At 43.7% G+C, this 24,135-nt stretch overlaps 1 protein-coding gene across 4 annotated transcripts in view; it reads left to right on the top strand.

The window, feature by feature from the left end:
- Positions 1 to 24,135, top strand: part of mtmr4 (myotubularin related protein 4) — a 73,988-nt gene that overhangs the window by 13,042 nt on the left and 36,811 nt on the right. For 2 of the 4 annotated variants that reach the window (XM_083785473.1, XM_083785474.1), the window contains exons 1-3: positions 5,740 to 5,928; positions 15,560 to 15,649; positions 23,859 to 23,975. In XM_083785473.1, coding sequence (XP_083641599.1) covers positions 5,884 to 5,928; positions 15,560 to 15,649; positions 23,859 to 23,975 — 252 coding nt within the window. In that variant the 5' untranslated portion in view covers positions 5,740 to 5,883. Of the gene's footprint in view, positions 1 to 5,739; positions 5,929 to 15,559; positions 15,650 to 23,858; positions 23,976 to 24,135 lie in introns of those variants that run through there. The other 2 variants (XM_083785475.1, XM_083785476.1) reach the window with 1 other exon arrangement.

Consider the following 24,135-nt stretch of genomic DNA (forward strand, 5'->3'; position numbering starts at 1 on the left):
GCCCAGTTAGGGCCCAGGTAGGGCCGGGCCTTAATTTCCGGGCCTGTTGAGAACTCTAGTTTTCGCCGGCTCTGCCGGGCACGTCTGCGCTAATGACTTTGGGGCAGGGCCATCTTAGAGTTAAAATGGACGGGTATCGGTCAAAAGGGAGACATCGAAGAGGAATGACGAGTGGGGAAGGATCAACATATGGAATGTCCGCTCCATATATGGAGATCTAAGGGTTTGATGAGGTCAGATCAACATGGTGTCCGTGAGGTCAGATGTAGAGTTGCTGGCCGGCTCCATATATGCAGATCTAGGTGATGATCCAGTCTTCTCCATGTATGGTTCTCTAGGGTTTGATGAAGTCAGTGTTGTGATCTTCATCTATGGAGACGGTCATATATAGTGTGTCACAACACATGACGGACGGACTGACTGACACGAGGCGTGACTGACTGACATGGAATGCAGGTTTTCATAGTAAACTGTGACCTATACAGCAGATTGGTGCCTTGGTTTCCTCTGCCATCAGTGTGTGAATGGGCGGCGGTGGCTCAGGGGTAGAGTGCCTGGATGGTAACCGTAAGGTTGCCACTGCCAGTTCGAACCCGGGCTCCCCCAGAGTTACTGTCGAAGTGTCCTTGAGCAAGACACTGAACCCCTAATTGCTCCCGATGTGCTAGTTGGTGCCTTGCATGGTTTCCGCTGCCATCGGTGTATGAATGGGTGAATCTGTAAAGCGCCTTGGATAAAGGCGCTATATAAATGCACCATTTACCATTTAATGGGTGAATGTGATGCACATTGCAACTGGCGCTTTGGGATAAAGGCAGTACGTAAATGCACCAATTACCATTTCTGACTTTGAATTTGAATCTGTATTTGATTATGAGTTTTAGCAGGCTGCCATAGCCAATATACACTAGTGAATTTTGAATCACAAGTAATGCAGATGCTGTGTTATGACATTTTGTACATAGTACATGCATACTAAAACATTTAGGATTTTGAGTTTTGAGCTGCATACACATTTTAATGCAAAAATATGTTCAAAACTTGTATTTCTCCCCATTAATTACATTGTGTGTGCATTTGGATTCAGTTTTATTTAAGCCTGTAGTCTCTCAGTAAGATACATACTGTAACTGTGTGTCAACATGCCAGCCAGGCTTTCTGCCTGGGTGAGTTGCTGCCCTCCTTTCCTAAAATAACATGAGACACGGGACCATATCTGGACTGGAGCTGACTGACTGTTGTTGCAGCGCTGGGCTGTGAGCAGTGTTGATTTCGTCGACTAAAACCAAGGCGAAAAATGGCAAATGGCCACTAGACGGCAGTCAAAGAGTTTTAAAAATCCATAGACTTGGCTGCCATATGACTTAATTCCAAAAGCCACACATGGAGGGGCTAGCGCCCCTCAAAAGGAATTGTTGTAAGCTGCTCCATGAGAGTACGTTTCTGTCGGTCCTATCCTATAGTATATATATATATATATATATATATATATATTATATACACTATTATATACACTATCTCCGCTGTCGGGAAGAAACCTCCCAACTCCAAAATGTTCATTGTTCAGGAAATGAAAGGAAATTAAGAGAACCTTATTTTTTGGCAATACTGCCTCATTAAAGTTGATGTTGTGACTTTATATATTGTGTTAAGAGGTTTTGTCCAAAGCGTTTTTTATACTTTACATTGGTTCAATACTTTTTAAACAGAATAGCACTGATGTAATAGGTGGTTTCCTCCCGACAGCAACGATATATGTATATTTAGTGTAGGCTACTGTATATACAATGTACAAAAGGCCAAATGTCATTAAGGAGCCAGAATGTCTGCACAAGAAGCTTAGTGGGGTTGCTGTTGTTTAACAAGGGAGTGCCCCCAGCCACGCTCGCTGTGAGAGCACACTTATGGAAGTTCAACAAGTACAGTCATTATTTGGAATTCAACCAAAACCCCCAAATCATTGAAATTCTGCAGTGATCATTCTGCAGTGATTAAAGGGCAACTTCACCACTTTTCAACTTAACTTCATATAATTGGTCATCACTAATGTTCATGATAAAATACGACATTTTCTTTCCTACTCAGTCTCATAGGAGAGCTGTCGGCAGTTCAGAAGCCCGTCCACCAGTGACATCATCATTAGGCAGATTTTTTTTTTCATGAGAACAATGGCTTCCATTTTCGCATTGCAATTTTTCAGGAATAGAATCTATTAGCTTGAATTCGCCATCGATGATGTCACTGTTGGACGGTTTTCTGAACTGCCCACAGCCCTCCCATGAGACACAGACACGAGTAGAAAATGAACATTAGTGAGGACCAGTTATATGAAGGTAGGTTGAAAAGTGCTGAAGTCGTCCTTTAATAATGGCTCAATATCTCAAGAAACAAGTTCAATGTTCCAGTTTGCCCCTATTGCACCACTCCCACACATTCATGCACTAAACAGCCCAAGCACATAAAAAAAAGGGTTATGCTCAAAAGCTAGCACGACAGCGTTTAAATCATCACTGTCCGCAGTGTATACTTTCAGATGGCTTGCGGGACGTAAACATGTCAGAGGCACATGCAACGGAAAGCTGTGGAAGTGCCTAATTAGCAGAATTGCATTTTGCTGCAGTGGACGGCTCTGAACCATTTACAGGATGAGGTGGAGTGCAGTGGGTGGCTGGGTGCACACATGAATGAGTGCCACACGTCAGGGATTCTCAACCTGTGGGCCGTGGTGGAAAGCAGAGCCGGACGTTTACGGAATGCATTGGAGTCTATGGGCTCACATGGACCACGTGACCAGGCTGTTTTCTGCCCCCTCAATGTCGTAACTCTGTGTTATTCTATGGCTCTGGCGGAAGTTGTGAAGTACATTTGCTTAACCCATTAAGACCTGAGACCAGATTCTACAAATGTCTTCTAAATCATGACAGTTTTCTGAAAAAGCTGTTTCTATGTCAGTGGTTCTCAAACTATTTCATGTCAAGGACCCCAATCTGGAAATATCTTGTTCCAGGGACCACCAGAAGCAAAGATTTGACTTAAAAATGTCTCTGAAAGAATATATATTCAAAGATTTGCGCCACATTTCCATGAATTTTCAAAAATAGATCTACTAGCAGATCTACAAAATCCAAAAAGTAGTGCAAATCCAAAAGTAGTGTGAATATTTCCACAAATCCACAGCCTAATTACTAAAGGATAAACTATCAGTCTTCTCCGAAATCTGTCAATCTTTGTCAACTCGGCACGTGTTGACAACGCATTGTAAAAGTAGTGTGAATATTTCCACAGCTTAATTACTAAAGGATTGTGACTGTGGGGTGACAGACATACAGTCTGACATACAATAGGCTACACGTGTGCACAGTTAATAAACAATGACCTAATATGTCCAGAGTTCTTAAATTAACATAGTTGGATTTTAACAGAAAGACAATGCCATAAATCAGTCAAAGTGAGTGACAGACTCAACAGTAGCACACAGCATGCAAGGCAGCAATGCATGCATGCAAACATGTTTCTCCAGCTGAGATTTAGTGTCTCCATCTCTCTGGAAGAGGTTGCACATGACCTATACGGCCACACTGAGGCACTCCAACACAAACACATGAAGCTTCAGCTGACACAAAACAATGCTGTTTGTCCAAAACACACAATAACTCCTCTCCCACCCACGTCATGTGTTCATTTATCTTTAGCCATATAGACTCCATTTGACCCAAATCAACACCAATGCTAGCCTGTTTGTCCAAAACACACTATCTGCTCTCCACGTTTCTACTTCGCCACAACCTAATGTTAGTAACAAATCTATTGTTTTAGATTGTGAGAAAGGGATGTCAGAAAGCCAAGCGTTGTCAGTTTACTCACAGCACAGCACAGCACCGTCACTCCTGTCAGCTAGGGTTGAGGTGCAGGGTCGAGCTGCTTAACGACAACACTGTCTGTCAGGCGTACTGTAGTAAATATGACTAATATGTGCATGGAATGGATAGTGTGTGAGTCTGGGTTCAGCGCACACTCGCAATTGCGGCTGGAGGGCGACGCAACACACACACACACACACACACACACACACACACACACACACACAGCGATGTGTGGATAAATCACTGAGAGTTGTGAAATGCGCACGCAAGAAGCACGCACAGGCAAATGTGTTCAGAAGTACAACGATTAAGCACGCACAGGCAAATGTTGTCAGAAGCATCTGTTTCGGTTTCGTTTGCGCGACGGTTTCGTTCGGATGGCTGGGCTTGTGCTGCTAGTGCTGCTATGGAGCAGTGTAGAGTAGGCGTGGCGCAGGCTGCCTTAGAAGGGCGCGTTCACGACATTGAGGGGTAAGAAACCATCCCGGTCACGTGGTTCATGTAACGCGTGTCACTGTGAAGGACTGGCCAGTCTGGCCCCAACATGACGATTTTGACGTAGGCTGTTGAGCTTGCGCAACAACAGCGTGTTTCACAAAAGTAATATTTGTAAAGTAAATAAGACATTTAGGTATTGGGCCCACAGAATCCAACTTGTGTGACTATTTTATGCCGCAAAGCATTAACGCTTATGCATTTTCCATTACCACCCAGTCAACGAACCCTTGGCATGCAAAGAAATGATTCAACTCATGCCCTCCTGTCTTAGCCATGGAGTGGCATCCTATTATCCCTAGCACATGGTGCAGAAGTAGCTCCCCAGTCACGACTCTACCCGTAGGGCGGAGGGGGGACGACGACCGTGCGAGGAGGAGGGGCTTGTCTGCCCCTTCAAGCATACTTCGTGCTGTATTACACGCACACATACACACCCTACCTTCTCCCTTGGGGGAACCGAGGAGCTTGCGGCTGCAGTTATATACCGCAGCTACACAGACAGACACTGGCAAGGAGAGACAGAGGCAGACACTGTAGAACTAGAATGCTGTGTCACTGAGGTTCTCTGCATAAACTCACTTCCCATGCAAGCCATCTCTCTCTCTCTCTCCCTACTGCACTCGTACACAGTCAACACATGATGGAATCGCAATCGTCCACCATGACCCAAAATGAGTTGCTCTTTTATTGCCCGGCGGCTGTCTCACTAGTCTGTCTGTACAGCACACCCCTCCTCCTTTCCGGTACATGTACTGTCAGCTGTAAGCTGTGTATGCCAGCTCCTTTATGTTCGCGTTTTGATTCGTTTTTCACAGAAGCCATTATGTTTAATACGAGCAGCACAAAACCTTATGATCGGAGTGTGTTGGATGTAAAACGTGGCGCATGGCAGACGGCGCATCCTCAGGGTGCTGGAGGAGGGGAGAGAGAGAGAGAGAGAGAGAGAAAGAGAGAGATGGAGCGACGTGAGCATGTGCAACAGTGAGATGCAGGGCATGCAGAGAGGTGGAGCTTAGCATCAGTCGCTTCCCTGCCTCCTGTCCTCCTCCCCTCTGTTTTCTCTCCCTCTCCTCTCTTAACACGCGGTCTCCTCATCCCCTACGCTTTAGTCTAGAAGGCGCACCTGCTTTCGCTGCTGCTCTGGCTCTCTGTATTTTCTTGTTCCGTTATTTTCCTCAACAGTGGGTGTAATTTTTTTCATGGGCCATTATCACCCTGGTGGCCACACAATAGGGGCTTCCTTCGGCCGTGCTTTCTGATCTTGTTGGGAGGTGGGGGGCAACTGGGACCACCTCCCGGGGAGAACACGCTGAAGGGGAAGGGGGGGTGAGGTGGGAGAGAGGGGGGTCTAGCAGGCAGGGCCGTCGTGGAGTGGGGGAGAGGCTCTCGCCGCCGGGGGGAGAAGAATGGTTATGCCTGCCGTTGGTGGTGCTCCGGTCGCGCTGCTGCTGCTGCTACGTAGGCTGCGTGTGGGTCAGGCACGGCCCTGCGCCACCTCCACCTATCCCTCATCATCATCATCATGAGCCTCGCAGGAAGGGTCGCCTGCTCTATGCTAAACTGCTTCGTAAGTCCCTTTCTCTCCTGCTACCTTTTCTTGGGTGTTTGTTTGTGAGCAACGTGTTGGTTGTGGCGGTGTGTGTGTCTTGTCTGTTCATTGTGCCGGTGTGTGTGTGCCTGTGTGGGGCTTGGGAATGATGGGCGTGTTTGGAAGAAACCACTCATGCTTGCGCCACTGTACAGCTTCTTGCGTGCGTGTTTGCGTGTCAGTGGGGGGATGGGGTATAGGGGAGTGGTACTCGCCGGGCACACACGTGAGCGAGCGCTGCAGCTATTAAGTAACTGATGTAGGCTCGCATATAGACACTGTACGGCGCATGTCAGTCGTTTGTGTTAATTCTGCTATTTCTGATCCATGTGGTGATGTAAAAACTATGGTTAACACCACCACCCCCAACCAACCACCTCGCCGCTATTTCACACCTCTGTTCTGATCGAGGACCGCGAGCCACGTGAGAGGCCATGATGAGAATCAGGGGCGTGTAGTTGGGAGTGCAGTGGAAGACCTCGTGTTCCAAAGACTAGAGTCACACTAACCAGATGTACAGGGCAGTGTTGATTTTGACAGCAACTTTTTTTAAATTTTAGTTTCATCCACAGGGGCCATGACTTAACAGCTAGTTTAGGGCATCTGAAGTGCCCTCAAAGTGGCACAGTCTTGATTTTGACAACACATTTCGATTTTAGTTTTAGTCATAGTCTTCTTGAATAGTTTTCATTTAGTTTTAGTCATATTCTAGTCACCTGGAATGTTTTGGTGTATGTTAGTCTAGTTTGAGTCGCCTACATATCATAAGATTTTAGTCAACTAAATCTACAGTTGATTTAGCCGACTGAAATATATTTAAAGCCATGGATGATGGCAGGCTAGAGAGAATATGTGTGGCACACAGAGGGCAGAAGGTAGAGGAGATCGCTTAAACACAGCATGTGTCGTCTACCTTTCAACCCAGTTGTGGAAAAAGTACTAAATGTCTTAAGGAAAAGTATCAATACTGCAATATAGAAATACTCTAGTAGAAGTAAAAGTTTGGAATTCTTCATTTACGTGAGTAAATTACTTGTACATAAGTATTGGCTTCAAAATGTACTTTAAAAAGTGCCAAAAGTACAGTATTGTGCAGAATGTTCCATTTATTTAAAGTTTTCACATGTGTAATAATCTTTTGAAAAATAGCCAATCTACAAGCCCGTAGATCGTCTATTTTCAAATGGCCGAAATGTGTATAGGGCTAAAGTGGTTACTGTATGTTTTGTAATAATTAATCAAAATCTACAGTAAGTAACTAAAGTTTTAAAATACCAGTAAAATGTAGTGGAGTAAAAGTACAATATTTGGATCTGAGCTGTAGTGGAGGAGAAGTAAAAGTAATGGAAATTGGAAATGTACTTGCTTAATTTCCACCACTGCTTTCAACCTCTGAACTTCCAATAAGACTAATCTCATCTATTCATGCCTGCATGCCACCACTACAAAAAGTAGGCTGCAAACGCATGAAGCTACATGCACAGCATCAATATTCAAGCTCAAATCATGATGCCGACTGCTATCTTTACAGCCAGTTAACATTTGCACCTGGTATAATGATTTGGTACACACAGGTTTTGCTTTTACCTGACAGACTTGCCACTTGCTTTGTCAAACCCAATACTTTTAATCATACGTTAATAAATGCAGCACTTCCTAAATGGTTCTACATTGTCGTAGTTAAGTTCAGTTTTATTTTCAGAATGTTGGACATACAGTACATGCATACAGTATAAATCATTTTTGAGTGTCTGTACGTTGTCGTAGTAAAGAGAAACAAACTGCAATAAGAATAAAACTGTCTTGCCTGTCATCATTTTGAGGTGATGGCAGGCAAGACTAAGTATAGTACAGACGTGGGTTCAATGTTCTCAACTCTTTCCCTGAATAAACTGCTTAGAAAATATAGGTTATAAGCACTACACAATTTACAATCTCACTTCAATGTGTTTTACTGCCTGTGTTTCTGCTGAATCAGCAAATCCTATCTGGTGTGGTGTCTGTACACTGTAGGCAGGGCTTGACGCTTAGCATTTGTCCAAGTAGCATGTGTGCTCCTAAGTTGAAAGTTGTTGAAATCTAGTAGCACACACATCATTTTAGGGGCACGATGAAGTTATGAAATGTGTTTTTGTTTTTCTTTAGCAGCTGTGATTTTTCTTCAATTTCCTAACCATCTGTACCAAGACATCAGAGACACATACAGACTTATAGTTGTCATCACAAATGTGATGAGTTCATCACATGGGCAAGTGGCTATGGCCGTTTTGAGCCCAAGGAGTGTTTTTTTGTGCAAAGCTAATGCTGATTCAGAATCATGAAAACCCCTAGTTTTTTCACGTCACATGCTACGTCTCACGAATTTTGGGGGGCATTTTGGGGGGCTCAATTAGTTGTTTTTTAACCTTCATAGATAAATCCACTGAGAAACAGACCTTTGTTTGCTCTCCGTGGTCATGGAAGTATATTACCCAACTATAGAGCCAAGAACCATCAGCAAATGTTTTTTTTTTTTTTCATTTTTTCCCCATCGTCAGTTTTGATCGATTGATTGAATACTTTATTAGACAGAAATGTAAACAGCACGGGGTACAGTCTGAAATTGAGCTAAAAGGATGACACAAAAAAGTCCTGGGAACTTTTTTCCATTGTAGTCATTGTATTCAATTCAACATAAAAACAACAAATTCAATATCAACAAATATAAAACACTACTATATGTACAAAGTAGGGAAAAAAGTCAGCATGCGAATGCCACGTCATCTTTGTTGTTCCAGCTGTAATCGCCACAAAGAGAACCTTAACAAGTCTTCTTAATTGAATTGAGGACCGTTTCCATGACTCGGACGCCATTATACCCCATGGGCTAAACGAATCAGGAATGCAACTTGAGCCAAGAGCTTTCTGAGAGGACGAAAGTCTCAGTCTGTCTGTGTCCCTTTTTGAGACCACATTGGTACCCTGCACTTGTTCCAGGCTAAATCCAAGGCTGGCATACTAGGAGCAGTGGCCCTCGCATGTAGCCCATGGCAACGACTTGTGTTACCGAGACCAGGCCACCGCCACAGACTACTCTTAGCCCATGGAGACCTGAGACCAGATTCTACAAAATGTCTTCTAAATCAGTGGTTTTCAAACTTTTTCATGTCAAGGCCCATTATCTGCCCAGTAGATCTGCTATTTTTCAATAGCTAAAGTTTGAAATAATGGTTAAAGTGGTTAAAAGCTATAAGGTGACACAGATCAGGTCTTCAGGGCATCAGGAGGAGGACAATAATAATGTATCGCTGGATTGTCTCCATTTCACCTTATTTCACCCAAATAGCCCATTTGCAAGCTCAAGATGCATCGCGTTGCGACACGTTGTGCCCGTAGCACTTGTCCTATAGCCTCAACGACCTTACAGCCGTATGCAAAGGCTCTGGTTACAAAATTGTGGGCTAAAAATTATAGGGTCTCCTATGGGTGTAATTATGAACACGTGTGGACACATAAGTGTTAAGTAAATGTTGGTATCCTGGTAGATAAGAACAGCACAGTGTTCCCAGAGGCATTAATGATAATGATAATGAATTTATTTATATAGCACATTTATAGACGAAGTCACAAAGTGCTTTACATCAATTACACGTGTCATATCCTAAAGGGCTTTCTGATGTTGCCTCCAGAATTGGCCAAAAGACGGTGGCTTAGCAGGCAACGTTTTGCTCTTAACTTAAGAATAGGACGGTCCTTGATGGCTTCCTGCTGTTTAATGCTGCCTATTTTAACAGGCAGCATTTGTTCCCATTAAGATAGACGGAGCCTCCAACTCTGAAAAGGATGCTGTTGTATCCATGGCAACCTAACTCTTATTGAGGACTGTGTCATTGTCTCTTCCCTTCTTATCTGAACCGCTCCATCTCTCACTGTACCCGCACCATCTCTCAAACACTCCAATCTTGTCCCTTTAGTCCTGTATAGTGGTCAATATGATGGAGGGGGGGGGGAGTGGTCGTGGTGGTCTCATATTCATGTTTTCACAAAACTGATTTGTTTTCGGCAGATTATAAAACGACTAAATAGCATCGTCACTGCCAACAGTACAGCAGTGGTTCTCAAAGTGGGGTTCCGGGGACCCCCAGGAGTCCTTGAGGGAGTTCCAGGGGGTCCCCAGCTAAATGATAGATTGGAACCAAATGGACCCTTATTTGTCTAACTCTTGAGTGTGTTGGGTCCATTTGGTTCCATTTGTACATATTGTGAAAATTGTTAAATTAACATTGATTTTACAATATAAATTGGGGTCCCAGAAATGCCATTAAATGTAGCCTAATGCATGTCAAACTGCGGGTCGTTTAAATGAAAATGGTTGTAAAAAATCTTCTCTTATGGGGTCCCTGGCATATTGTGCTTTCAAATGGGGGTCCATGGGCTAATTAGTGTCAATTTGGGGGTCCTTGACATGAAAAAGTTTGAGAACCACTGCTGTACTGTACACTCAAATATTTAACAAGTTAACAAGCACTTGCAGGAAGGAGTCTGTCTGGTACATCATTTTTGGTTGCTTGCTGGCCAAAGGTGGGGGGAGAGTGTGGAGGCTTTGAGCAGTGACGAGGCAAAAACACTCAGGACAGAGGACATGCTGTTCTCCATCTTTCTAGCTCAGAAAAAACACAGCATTTTCTTTCTTCTTTTCCTTTTTTTTTTTAGTCTGTCAAAGCTGTGGTAATTTGATTGGATCTGATTGGAGACAGCATGTCATGGACTACCCCTCTCACAACACACACACACACACACACACACACGAAAATATTGTTAGTACTGTTTGTGTTTGTGTAACCTGGCAGTAGAGATTTTGTGTCATCCCCTAACCCCTCCTCCTTTATCATACAACAACAGCTGTGGGTGCGGCTTCAGTTCAGGTGGATCACCACCCATCACCAGCCACACTTAACGGACTGTTGGGAATGTCCACATAAAAACAACATTTTGACAAATACTGTACGCTTTTTTTGAAAGAATTCTTCCTTATATTATAATAATAACCTGATGATGATGATCAGGTTTTAAGGTGGAAAATAATTACGGCACTGATCTTTCTAATTTGATCCAACAACATGCACCAAAGTTTCCTAGTGCCTAACCCTGCCATCTCTTCAGTGTGGTGATGGGTTTATAGTAGGGATGGCCAATTACATGGTCATCATATCGGTATCGGACAACGGATATCAAAATAACATCGGTTTGAGCCGATATTTTATTTTATAGAAAAATAAAAAAGCCTGAAAAAGTATTTTGTGATTATGAAAGCTGCAGAATCTATCGGTGTTTTCTGGGGAAACAACATTGACTACATTGACAACTACATTCATTCAAGCTGTTTATGCTGGGATGTGGGCCAACATTTCAATAACGGTGCATCCCTATTTTTGGAATATAGAGGCATTGCAAAAAAACAAATATAGAGGCATTGCAGGCATTGCAAAAAACATTTTTGAGTGGTGCAACCACTCCTACATCCAGCTTGCAATGTCCGTGTACCTGTGTACCTGTAACCATGAGCATGAGTGGTGTGTGCATGTGTGAAATTGGAACGAGAGAAGTATGTGACATGGCTGCCACCTGCTGGACGCAAACGATACAGAGAAGAAATTGGAACGATACAGAGAAGAAATTGGAACGATACAGAGAAGAAATTGGAACGATACAGCAAAGAAATTGGAACGATACAAATTGGAATGATACAGAGAACCAATAGACGGGAGTTGCACCACTCGGTTCACACTGGTGTGATTTTCTTTTTATACTGAATGAGATTATATCGACATCTGTTTATATCGGTTTAAGGCCATAAGAGCAATCGGATATTGTTATCGGCCAGAAATGTCATATCGCCCATCCCTAGTTTATACTAGAACAGTATATTGAGCCTGGTTCTGGCCCGTATTCCCTTCACGGTACACTGTGCTAGAGTGAATGCCAGTTCTGTTCCCTTTCCGGTAACTGGCATCACATCTCTGGGAGGGGCTGCTTACTACCATTAACTGGGTACATAATTCATGGCTTCTGTCCGGCACATCCCAACAAATCTTATTCCCCAAGCATAGTAAATGAACCTATTCTTCAATGAAATGCCGTCCTTCCAGACAGTTGCCCAGCAACACGGTGAACTATATCCACCTGCTGTATAATAACCTGACTCGTCCAGGTGGTCTCTTGACTGATGCCCGTGGTCCTATATTAACTATTATAATTAGGCTCACGAGAAAGTGGAAAGATTGCTGACGCAAGGCTGTCTAATCATTCAATCCCACATCGGCTGACTTAGGTCAGAGCTCATATTGACACTTTAAGAAGTTTGTATGAGATTGCACGGCAATAGAGGGACTTGAGACAGATTAACAACCGGAGATGGAGGTTTACAAGCGATGCCGGAGTACTGACTTGGAAGCAAAAAGTGTTGTTCGTTTACAAGGAGACATGTAATGTATCACAACAAGGACGCCTTGTGGAGTGTTTGGCAGCTGCATTGGCCCTGCTATGGATCAGTTGGAATATTGTCTGTTAACTTGTCACATTCACCTCGTCATTCCCCGTCATCTCTTGAGGGTTCCTGCAGTGCTTCAATCAAAACACAATGTCAGCTTGAACATTAGCAGGAGGACATGGAGCCTTTCATCAATCGTGATGAACAGCAGTGTTTCCCCTTAGCCAGAAGCTGATAGTGTGGCACTGCAGCGCAACGTGCATGCGTTGGTCGGACCCATATCGGACCCGCGCACATGTTTTTGTCTTTTTGAGTGGTGCTAGCCACTCCTATACGAAGCAAGATGTGCCCCTCTGTATGTCTGTGTCTAAGCACGGAAATACAGTTTTTTCACCACCAAGTTTCACCGTGGGCGGGGCCCTCCACACTAATGCATATAGGGGAACACTGTGATGATGGCTCTCCGAGACTCCTATAAACTAAATGAAGTGTTACATCTTCACTCATCATGCTCCCTTCCCCTTTAGTGGGATTCAGATTTAGCCCATTCAAACGCAGCTTTGTTTGATACGGCTTGTTCTAAACATCCAGAGAGGACAAAAACATCAGAAGATGCTCTACTCAACCATGTACCAAGTAAAGACAGTGTCTTCCTTTCCATTCCACACCACAAAGTTTTTTTTTGTTAATTGTGTTGACTATTTGTATTGCTTCTCCCTGGGTTCAACTGATGCTTTGCCACTATGTTGTAATTAATAGTATAGTGCAATTATTCTAGTTAATGGCTTTGACTCAATCTTGATCATAGTTGACTATACTTTAAAAGGGTTTGAAATTAGAATAGGGAATGGTAATGGTTTTAAACTATTTACTTATCCTCAAATTCATGGCTCTTGGTTCTTTTCTCTATTTTTATTTTGTGTCGTCCTCCTCCTCCTCTCACCATGACAAAGAGATGATAGTCAGTCACAGATACAGCCTGTAAGTTCTCCTGTCATCTGACTCATCTCCCAGTTGATAGTTGAGTTGGGTGGGAACATGGTGAGGAGGGGCTGTTATTCTTGGCTCACTGTCTCCGTTTCCTCCCATTCTGCCCAGTGGGCCGTGTGCTTGATATGGTTAAATCACTGGCTTAGACCATGAGGACAACAGATGTAATGTCTGCTCACATGGCAGGGGGTCTGTATGATTAGCCATCAGGGGGCCAGGCCGCCATTGCTTTCATTGTGTGCAGAGCACTTTGCGTTTGACCTCCTAGCCTATAAGGAACTGTTATTTGATTGTGTTTTTTCTATTATATAGTATTAGTCAGTACTAGCATCCAGAACCAAGACAAAGTCCATTGTTAAAGTTTTTCTTTTTTAAATTACTACAGCACCTTTTCAGTGCTAACAATCCCAGATTGTCTTTGCCAGGGTGCCCGTCTAGTCTGTCTGTGGAGCATAAAGCTCCCTAAGACTCAAGTGTTTGATTGGAGGCCCTGCAAGATGGAGATGACCATCTGCTGCCCAGACACCCACAGTGGAGAGAGTGAGAAGAGGAATAACGGGCTATATGCAATTATGCACACAGAATAACAATTCCTTCCCTACTTCCTTACCGATGATACTAATTAAGGCTCTGTTCCATTTTGTGTACAGTGGTTTTCAAACTTTCTTTATTTCAAGGACCCCCATTACTCTGATAGTGTACAAATGGAACCAAGCACTCTCAGAGTTACACACCCGTATGGGGCCATTTGGAACACACTCAAGAACAATTTGGTGTAGCAGAGTGTTTCCAGTGAGCCAACAATAGACTGACTGTTTGACCAGAATGGAACAGAGCCTTCATTAGTATCATGGGTAATGTAATGAGAAACCTATCTCTTGTTCCTCCTCCTTGATTTAGGTGCCTAGCTTACAATCTATACCTCATAAAGATGACTAGTCAACGATTCAAATGATACCATGATAAAATACAATACCAATTGGTATAATGGACCAAAGTTACGTTTCCGAACCTTTGTTGCTGAGTTTATATAAACAGAAGTACAGGCCTTCCTGTATTTCTAAAGCCACAATTTCTGACTTGGCCACCATGTTGTCTGAGACTGCAGCTGTTGGCATCAGGTGCAGAGTCAATGTTTGACCTACGTCATAACTGATGGCCTGGACCCAAGCAACCGAGTCTACAAAATGCAATTGCTGCATCTCTCTCCAGCATTAGTTTTACAAGTAAACATTTGTTACATTGAGCTTTCAATAAAAATGCCTTTTCTGCTTCCATTATTGGCAAATAAGCCAACAGTCTCTCACTTTGTCTGTGAACAGAGTTGAATTTGAGATATTTCATTGTCAACAATTAAGCTGCTAAATGATGCAAGGGAACATGCCCTAGTATGTGATCGTTTCTTGGATCAGAAGCCAAGTAGTGTAATGAAGAATGCTAAATTCAGCAATATTTTAGAGCGTAGAGAGTAATTTGTCAGATGTTTTAGCAATGACCACAAAGGTACTCATGTCCTGTGGTTTCAAATTGCATTGAATAAACTGGCTGTACTTGGAGATATTTGTCCTCCATGTGCCCATATACTGATGTATTTCCTCTTGTTCCTTGTCATCGTGGCTTTGGCATTTTCTAAGAGGAGAGGAAGTTCGCACACCGGTCTTGAGCTCCAAACTATTATTTCATGAAGAGAGAATACAACCTTTCGAGTTTCGACCCCTTGTGTCTGTCCGTCAGGAGTCAATCATCAGATTTTAATCTACAGTTGATTTAGTCGACTAAAATGTATTTTGACTGGCCTTGATGTCGTCGTAATGACTGATTTTAAACTTGCTGAAAATAGCCGATCACAACGTGTCGCGCTGCGACGAGCTTGTAGATCTGCTATTTTCAGCATGCAACCAAGTGTAAAATGACTTATACTGGATCTCTTGTCCAGAAGTCACTTGCTAACATATTAGTCTAGTTTTTATTTGTTGATGAAATTGTCAATATATTTAATATTTATTAGTCTTAGTTTTAGTGATCGTAGTTTTCATTTAGTTTCCATTTAGTTTTCGTCAGTGAAAAAAGGTAGTCGACCGACGAACATTTTTTGTCTTAGTTTTAGTCCACAAAATCAACACTAAGTCCCTCTGTTGTTGTGTGTTGCAGGGTGAAGAGGGGCCTCCCAGTCTGGAGTACATCAAGGCCAAAGACCTGTTCCCCCAGAAGGAGCTGGTGAAGGAAGACGACAGCCTTCAGGTAATATTAGACTTCTGATCAACTCTTTAACTCATTTACTGAATTGTTTCAGACTGGTTTTTGTTTTTATGGTAACTGTTTATAGGCCAACTGTTGTAGCCGAGGAGAGACTAATATTATGACAGTTTTTAGACAGCGCTTGTTTTACACCACCAGCTATTACTACCATATATATACAAAATATAGATGCCTCATTGGTCGCTGCAGTTCGTTGGAGCGACCTGTCTCCAGCGGGAGGAGGAAGTCAAGCGGAAGTGCTGAAGGCATGCTGCGTCGCTGCCACTCAAGTGACTACTGGCCAATCACAGCACGTCGTTTCCGGGACTTCCGTTTACATTGCCAAAGCAAGTGCCGCTGGGAAAGAGGGAGTCACGCCTCTGATTGGCCTACCGAACGTCCCCTTCCGTTACGTACCTGGAAGATTGGCAAGCTTCCGCTATGCTTCGCAAGGAATCTCGGGGAAAGCTTGTTGCCTTCCATCGAGATACAGATCCCCCAGAACCGGAAGATGTCTACCTATATGTGTCTAACTAGTAGAAAGTAGAGGGGCTCCCGCACGGTAGAGGGACAGGCAAGCGGGCTGCCCTGCTCTGATTGGTTGTAGGTCTAATCTAACCAATAGAGCAGGGGTGCCCGCACTTTTTTGACTTGAGAGTGGTGCTGACGTTATACATACCGGTACTAAGAAAAACACACTCGGAATGGGATATAGAGGGGGAAAATGGAATTGGTGCTGTTTTGTATAACTTATGTAATGTAACGTTTGTGCGCAACACTCTTGAAAACAAAGTATTGTGCATTGTGGATTTGAGCCGACAAGTCCTATTTGATGTCAATCAATGAAGTCACCTTAATTCAAGTGGCAGATGGTAGATATATATATATATATAGATAGTTTTTACTACCTGCACAGCCTTTTGGTCACCCCTTATCTACAGTATCTGTCCCATAGAGTATTACAAGGATAGAGACTGAACTGTAGCGATAGCCCGGCCCTCCCCGCTATTCATGTCAGTGGAAGTTACTCAGTGGTGTTTTTGAAGCACCCGGAAGAACCGTCCACTTCGATTTGGCCACCAAAATGCGGAAAGTGCAAACGAGCGTTGTTAAACTCCAGCGGCACAGAGTTTCCTAGTCATAACTCCACGGGTCCGCCTGCAGTCCCTCCTCTGACCTGTAGTGGCGAGTGCTTCAACGTTGGAGAGCCTCACTGGGGGCTTGATCTGTGCCCTCCTTCAACCCCCCCCTCTCTCTCTCTCTCTCTCGGTTATTATATCTCCCTTCTCTTGTTCTCATTCATTCACACATCGATTCACATTCTCCTGCTGCCTTTTGTCATGATGTTTTTTATGTAATGCGTTCAATGAGTTCATGTCTCATAGCCGGAAAACGAGTAACGCTGCATAATGGTTCTTACATGCACACGCACACACACACACACACACACACACACACACACACACACACACACACACACACACACACACACGGTGGCTGTACGTACGTGCTGATCTACATCCCCCCCCCCATATATGTACAGCACACATGGTTCTGTGTGCGTAGGCTGCTTGGCTCGGAAGCAAAGGCTCAACTTATCTTACATAGCATTTTATGTAGACATAGAACTATAAACCCTATAAACCCTTGTGCTGAATATAAGACGATAATCGTGGACTAGACTAGTTTACATTCAATGTTCTTTTTCCACAAATGAGGTTCGTCTTATAATCAGAGTCATGTTATATTCGGCACATTACGGTAGTATATATGCATAGTTTCAATATATAGATATTCCACTGTTACTTAGGTTCTTAGCTTATGTATGATTCATGATGACTATATGTATATTATGTATTACCATGTTTTTGTTCGTGCTTACTGTAAATCTCTCTGGATTAAGAGCGTCTGCTAAATGCCTAAATTGTAAATTGAAGTCACAGCTCACTCACAAACCAAGTCGGAACGTATTACCTGACACTTTTCTCTTTGACCCCCCCTTCCCCTCACTCTCTCACCCACCCACGCACACACGCACGCACGCACACGCACACACACACACACACTTTTAAACAATGTATTATATTTGTGTTTCCGAAGGCTGTGTATAGGGGAAGCGTGATACTATACGTCTTCCATATATCATCCGTTGAGCTATAGCTGCTGCCCAGTGACTCATCATCCACTTACGTTGGGAACACACAGCTTGGTTATTGCCGCTCCAAGGCTGCGTGCCGTCGCTAACCGTGACCCTGCTAAACAACACGTTATTATTCCACACAGTGCAGGGCAGGCAGGAGGCAGCACACACACACTCTCTCTCTCTCTCTCTCTCTCTCGTGCACAGTGAACTGAACACACAGCTGGTACACGCTGTTCTTTCCCTCGGTCACATTCTGACGTTTTATGTTGGCAATCGAGGTGAAATTGAAAGGGAAATTGCCTCCCCACCCCCATTATTTACTCTCTGACAGATTGAAGATAATGATGGACAATTGACCCCACACACACACACACACACACACACATACATGACTGAGACAATTATGTCAACCCAACAGCTGCATCTTTCAGCCGGATGCACACACAGATTAGACATGTGGAAACAACGGTCGGACATGCGCTGTTCCCCTGCTTGCGGTTAGGGTTGGGTTAGGATTTGAGGTAGGTTGTCGGGCTAATTTCAGTCGGACCAATAGTATGTCTAACCGGTAACCACTTCATCAGCAGCTACACCTCTTCATCAGTCATGAGATTAGGTTGGTGTAGTTTAATTTGGCCCATGACAGTTATTACATAATTGCGACTACTATGAAAACCTCCAGTCTGTCAGTCACGCCTCGTGACACGCTCCATATCTGAAGATCACGACGCTGACCTCATCAAATCCTCTGTAACCATACATGGAGAAGACTGGATCATCACCGAGATCTGCATATATGGAGCCTGCCCGCAACTCTACATTTAACCTCACGGACACCAGATTAATAGTTTAACTCCTGCTTCTTAACTGCGCCGTATTAGGATGTTCTCGCTTCTCGCCCTCAGGGCGTCTTACTGGTAACATAAGTCTCCATGTGACGTGTTTTGACCTTGTGAATTGGCTATTTCCATATATTAATTTAAATTAAGTATAGCCTAAAAGCCTAAAAAATGTGAATCGTGATCTCAACTCTCGTGGAGGAAAATTGAGATTCTCAATGGAGTGAGACTCGTGCAGCACTACCTCTGTGTTCCCGCTCGCCTGCTGGCGTCGTCGTGCACCGGCAGGACCTCCTTCCTCTCTCCATGACTCAGCAGCTTGCATGCTAATGCACAACGGGCTAGTAGTACTAGAGCAATATGTGGTCTCCAGGCAACAATGTAGTGCACGGAGCTTATCAGGAATCTAATGACTAGGCCCTGTGTCACATTGTTGTCCCCAATGTGGGTCATCGGGGACCGTGTCTGGACAGGCGGCCATTTAGAAGTTATGGTTGAAAGCAAGTGCAACTGAGGGTGTAAAGAGAGTAGCCCTACTCAAAGAATAAATTCATAGTCCGGTTTCCGGTGAAGAAAAGACCACTGAAAACTACAACATGATGTCACGCCACGGTGGTCGCCGCTCACACAACACATCTCTCCGTTTTTACTAACTGGCGGTCACCTTCACCGAAAACTAGGCTATGAATAGGCCTTTAAGTTTACAGCTGAGTATTATCACTCATCAACCGACAGAAAGCACAGGCTATTCTAGGCAAACGGAAAGTGATTTCTATCTCTTCCACATAATTTCATCCGATTGAATTCCATTGTTCAACATCCGTCTCATTGAGAAGTTTTACTCTACGGTTTAATGAAAAGAGCAGCACCCCCCCTCCCAGTGCTCCCACCCACCCCCAGCTTGCCAGTCGTAATGTAATTCCTCTCAGTGCAGACGTTTGGGAAGCGCTGAATTGCGTTGGCCGAACTGCAGAGGATGCAAACTTCATTGTTATGCGCGAGGTCGTGCTGGCCGGTTTGACCGATAAAAGATGCTTCCATTATTAGATCAATGGAAGCGTCATTAACAAGAAGTTGGCAGGCGCGGGCAGCTGACTGTGTGTGTCCCTTTCCACGTGGGTTGGCTTTTGAAGCACTTAATGCCCCTGCTTCGAACGAGATGAAAAATGTGTTCTATTATCCTCTGATGGGGGACCAATTATCTTAATGCAGGGGTCGCGTTCCAGCGGGAAGCCTGGCTGCGACTGTAATAAAGCAGGGAGTGCAACTAGGAATGTTAATGGACAGTTTGATAGCGCTCACCGTGACGTCAGCATGCGGGTGAAATCAGCCCTCAGCTGCTTTTGACAGAAATACAGGGGTTGGCCCATGCATCCAGCAAGCTCAACCCAGTAGTCACTTTGAGTGGCACCACACAAAGCCACGGTTGAATGTGTACTGTGTCGGATATGTATGGGGAAAAACCCCGCCCAGTAGGGGAGGGGTAAGAAAACACTGCCCAGTAAGGGAGGAGATGGGGAGGGGAAGCCTCGCCACGCAGGGGCGAGTCTTCCCTCCCCATATTTCTGACAGAAGGTGCTGAGGGCTGATTTAACCCAACACTGTGACGCCAGCAGTCATGTATTGTAGACACTCCCTCCTTCTGGCACCACCTTTGATTTCTGCTTGCTCAGTCAGGTTGAGATGACGAGCCCCTCTGCTCACACAATGATCCTCCTATAATGCCACTGTGTGCGCTAATTGGACCCCTATACATGCACACTATAAGGGTGGAACATTCAGCCAGTCAGTCGATGTTCTGTCTACTTAAACCATGACCTTCTCTACCATCAGACACCACACACCACACACACCACACACACCACACACACACACACACACACACACACACACACACACACACACACACACACACACACACACACACACACACACCACATGTCAGGCTTCATCCCTTCCCCAGCTACAGCGCACGTAGCTTGTTAATAATTGTAACCTCAAAGCTAATAGCCTTTCACTGAGGTGAGCAGGGTTGTTAGCTTGGTGATATTCATGAAACATTCATAGGATTCTTAAGAGGCTGATAAAGTTGGCACTGTTGTTTTGCTCAACAAATCTGATTGTCATGGAATGTCATAGACAGTTACTGGATGAAATCTCTTACACAAAACTTCCCAGTAATCCTGTTGAAAACTTTAAGGGTACAGTAAATGACACTCTACAAGGTTTTTTACGTTCTGGTGAGATTTGAATTTCTTAATAAACAGCATCCTATGACACCAGTGTTCTATATTTTACCTAAACTTCATAAAAACTTTGAGAAACCCCCAGGTCGCCCCATTATATCGGGCATCGACTCCGTTACAGCACCTCTCTCTTCTTTTGTAGACTTTTTTATTAAACCCTTTAATGAACTCCTCCCGTCCTATGTGAAAGACACAGGTCACATGATATCCATTGTTGAAAACCTTGAACCCTTAAGATCAGATACCTTTCTTGTCACGCTGGATGTAGAGTCGCTGTACACAAATGTACCTCATGAAGGCGGCATCCAGGCCCTGGAACATTTCCTATTAGAGAGCCCTACCTCAGCCATACCCTCTAACTCGTACATTGTCACTCTGGCTGAGATAGTACTTGCACACAATTACTTCATGTTTCAGGATGACTATTTTCTACAAAAGAGGGGTGTAGCGATGGGGTCACCTATGGCCCCTAATTACGCAGGCCTGTATGTTGGGTACCTAGAGAAATAAAAAATTCTCAATCCTGCTCAAAACCCATTTTTTACAAATATAACTCTTTGGAAAAGATATATAGATGACGTCTTCCTTTTTGTTTAATGGTACAAGAGAACAACTTAACCCATTCTGACCTGAGATCAGATTCATACGAGGTTTCCGCCGGACACACACTGGTCTGATTAACCCATTCTGACCTGAGATCAGATTCTAAAAATGTCAGTCGCTCTTCGATTTTTCAAAAATAGCAGACCTACAAGCTCGTATCGCGCCACTCGGTGGCGCGCTATGAGCTTGTAGATCTGCTATTTTTCAATAGCTAAAGCATAACATGATGCTGACACCAAAATGGGTGCCCGGTCAGAATGGGTTAATAACTTTTTTTTGTTTGTTAACTCATGTTCAGATCATCTGAAATTTACCATGTCTTTTGATTTTCATTCTTTGAACTTTCTGGATCTACTGATCTGCAGGGGAGAAGATGGTGTTTTATATACTGACCTCTACACCAAGCCAACTGACCGAAACAGCCTACTGAGAACTGAGAGAGTCAAACGTATTTGCAAGAAACCTACGGATTTGAACCGGCATTTGATCAATATGCAGGCTAAATTTAAAGAACGGGGCTATTCTAATACCCAGATTGACAACGCCCTGGACAAAATTAATCAAAAACCCAGGACTGATTTATTTCACAGACAGTCAGAAAACAAGACTCAGTCAACCATCTTCTCTACTACTTACTCTAAAATGTCTGAAAATTTCAGTCATATTATAAAAAAACACTGGCATATTTTACAATCGGATTCATTATTTAATAACACCTTTTCCAAACCTCCTCTGATTGTTTTCTCTCGGGGTCAGAGTCTTAGAAATCACTTGGTCAAGTCCGATTTAACCCCTGTCCCAACCCCCACTCAACGTGTATTGGCTCCTATTCCTAACGGCAACTATAAATGCGGCTCTTGCGCCCAATGCAACAGCACTCGCAAATGTCATAAATTTAAGCATCCTCATTCTGGTAAAAATATCCCCATCAGAGGTATTATTACCTGCACAACTAGGGCTGTCATTTACCTTCTGACATGCCCTTGTGTTTGTATGACTTCGCGTGAATTAAAAGCACGCATAGCTGAGCACCGTAGCACTATTCGTTGCAAGAATATTATATATCCTGTTGCCGCCCATTTTGTGGAAGCCAACCACCCTGTATCCTCTACATTATATAGGCATAGAAAAAGTGTCTGTATCTAGAAGAGGAGGACAGATTGAACGCGAAGCTTTCTGGATCCAGTCCTTAAAAACACTTTCTCCCCTTGGCCTTAATGTAGATTTTGACCTCAAATCCTTTTTGTAAAAATAAATTACAATCAAAATATTTTTCCCCTTTTCACCTGCAGGTGACCTATACCTACAGTATATAGGCCGACTCCATAGAGGGGCATTTAGGTCTATTGCCAGTATATGTATTTAATCTACTACAATTTTTTTCTATATTGATTGCATTGAATGTTTTTAATTATGTATTTTTACTTTTGTATAGATATCGCTGTTATATGGGTCTTTATTTCACATTTGCTTTTCTGCTGTAATTCTTATATACATTGTAGTGTCTCCATGACAAGGAATGTTTATTCCAGAGCCTCTTAGGAGGCCTTATAGTCATTTTTGAGATAAACTCTTGTATGTGAACTTGAGACACCACATGACCATGATCCCTACCTCTCATATCACAGGGACAGGTCTTATTTAACCCGTGTTCCCCTACCCCCTTCTGATTGGTTGCATGACTCTCTGGCACCATATTTAAGTGTGAACCATTATGTGCCCGGTATTCCCTGATGAAGGCTTAACCGCCGAAACGTTGGATATTCCTGTCTTACCTGCTGTCCTAATAAATATTGGTACTCTAGATATTGGTGTGTGCGGCCACCTTCTTGTTTATTCAAAATCTCCTCTACAGTTTTCTCCCGTGTGCCGGCACCGCCAAAAGGACTTTGGTGTGCGTAGAGCCTCTTTGTACACAGTATTCATCTTAATCCTGCCACACTAATAGCCAGCGCAACACCCCATCCTTTGTCTGCCTTCTCCTACCAAACCACACCGTTTGCACACATCTCACCAGTCACCAGAAGCAACAGAGAAGATATTGTTGGTGATATTCTGTGGTGGGTCAGCCAGGGTACCTCCACATAATGCAATGTCTCGGGTTCGATTCCCACACCCGATTCTTCCAAAATAGTAGGTCGTAGCGCGGAAACGACACTCGGTGCCGCGCTATGAGCTTGTAGATCTGCTATTTTTCAACAGTTTCAATAGTTTGTTGCAGGGACCGCCCAGGTTCACTATTGTTTGTTGGATGTTCACGATTTTTTATAGCCAAAGTATAAAAGAATAGGTACACAGATGTTTTCTCGTAAGTGCCATAAATTGATCGATTCGATAAAAAAAAAAAAGAATTATAATGTGGTTGTCTCGTGTCCTTACAGGTGCCATTCACAGCTCTTCAGGGGGAGGGAGTGGAATATCTTGGCCGTGCCGATGAAGCCGTCATCGCCATCTCCAACTACAGGGTCCACATCAAGTTCAAGGACTCTGTCATCAATGTAAGAGCAACGTGCAAACCCTTTGCTTTTAGCTCAAATGGTACCTGAGAGTGTTACGGTTAATGGCAGCAAAGCTAACCAAAGTGTGAGAAAGGTGGCTATACAGGTACAGTATACACTGCAGCATATACACTTTAATCGGAACACATGGCCTAATTTC

Source organism: Protomyctophum parallelum, assembly GCF_964188405.1.
Source record: "Protomyctophum parallelum genome assembly, chromosome: 1".
Taxonomy (NCBI): Eukaryota; Metazoa; Chordata; class Actinopteri; order Myctophiformes; family Myctophidae; genus Protomyctophum; species Protomyctophum parallelum.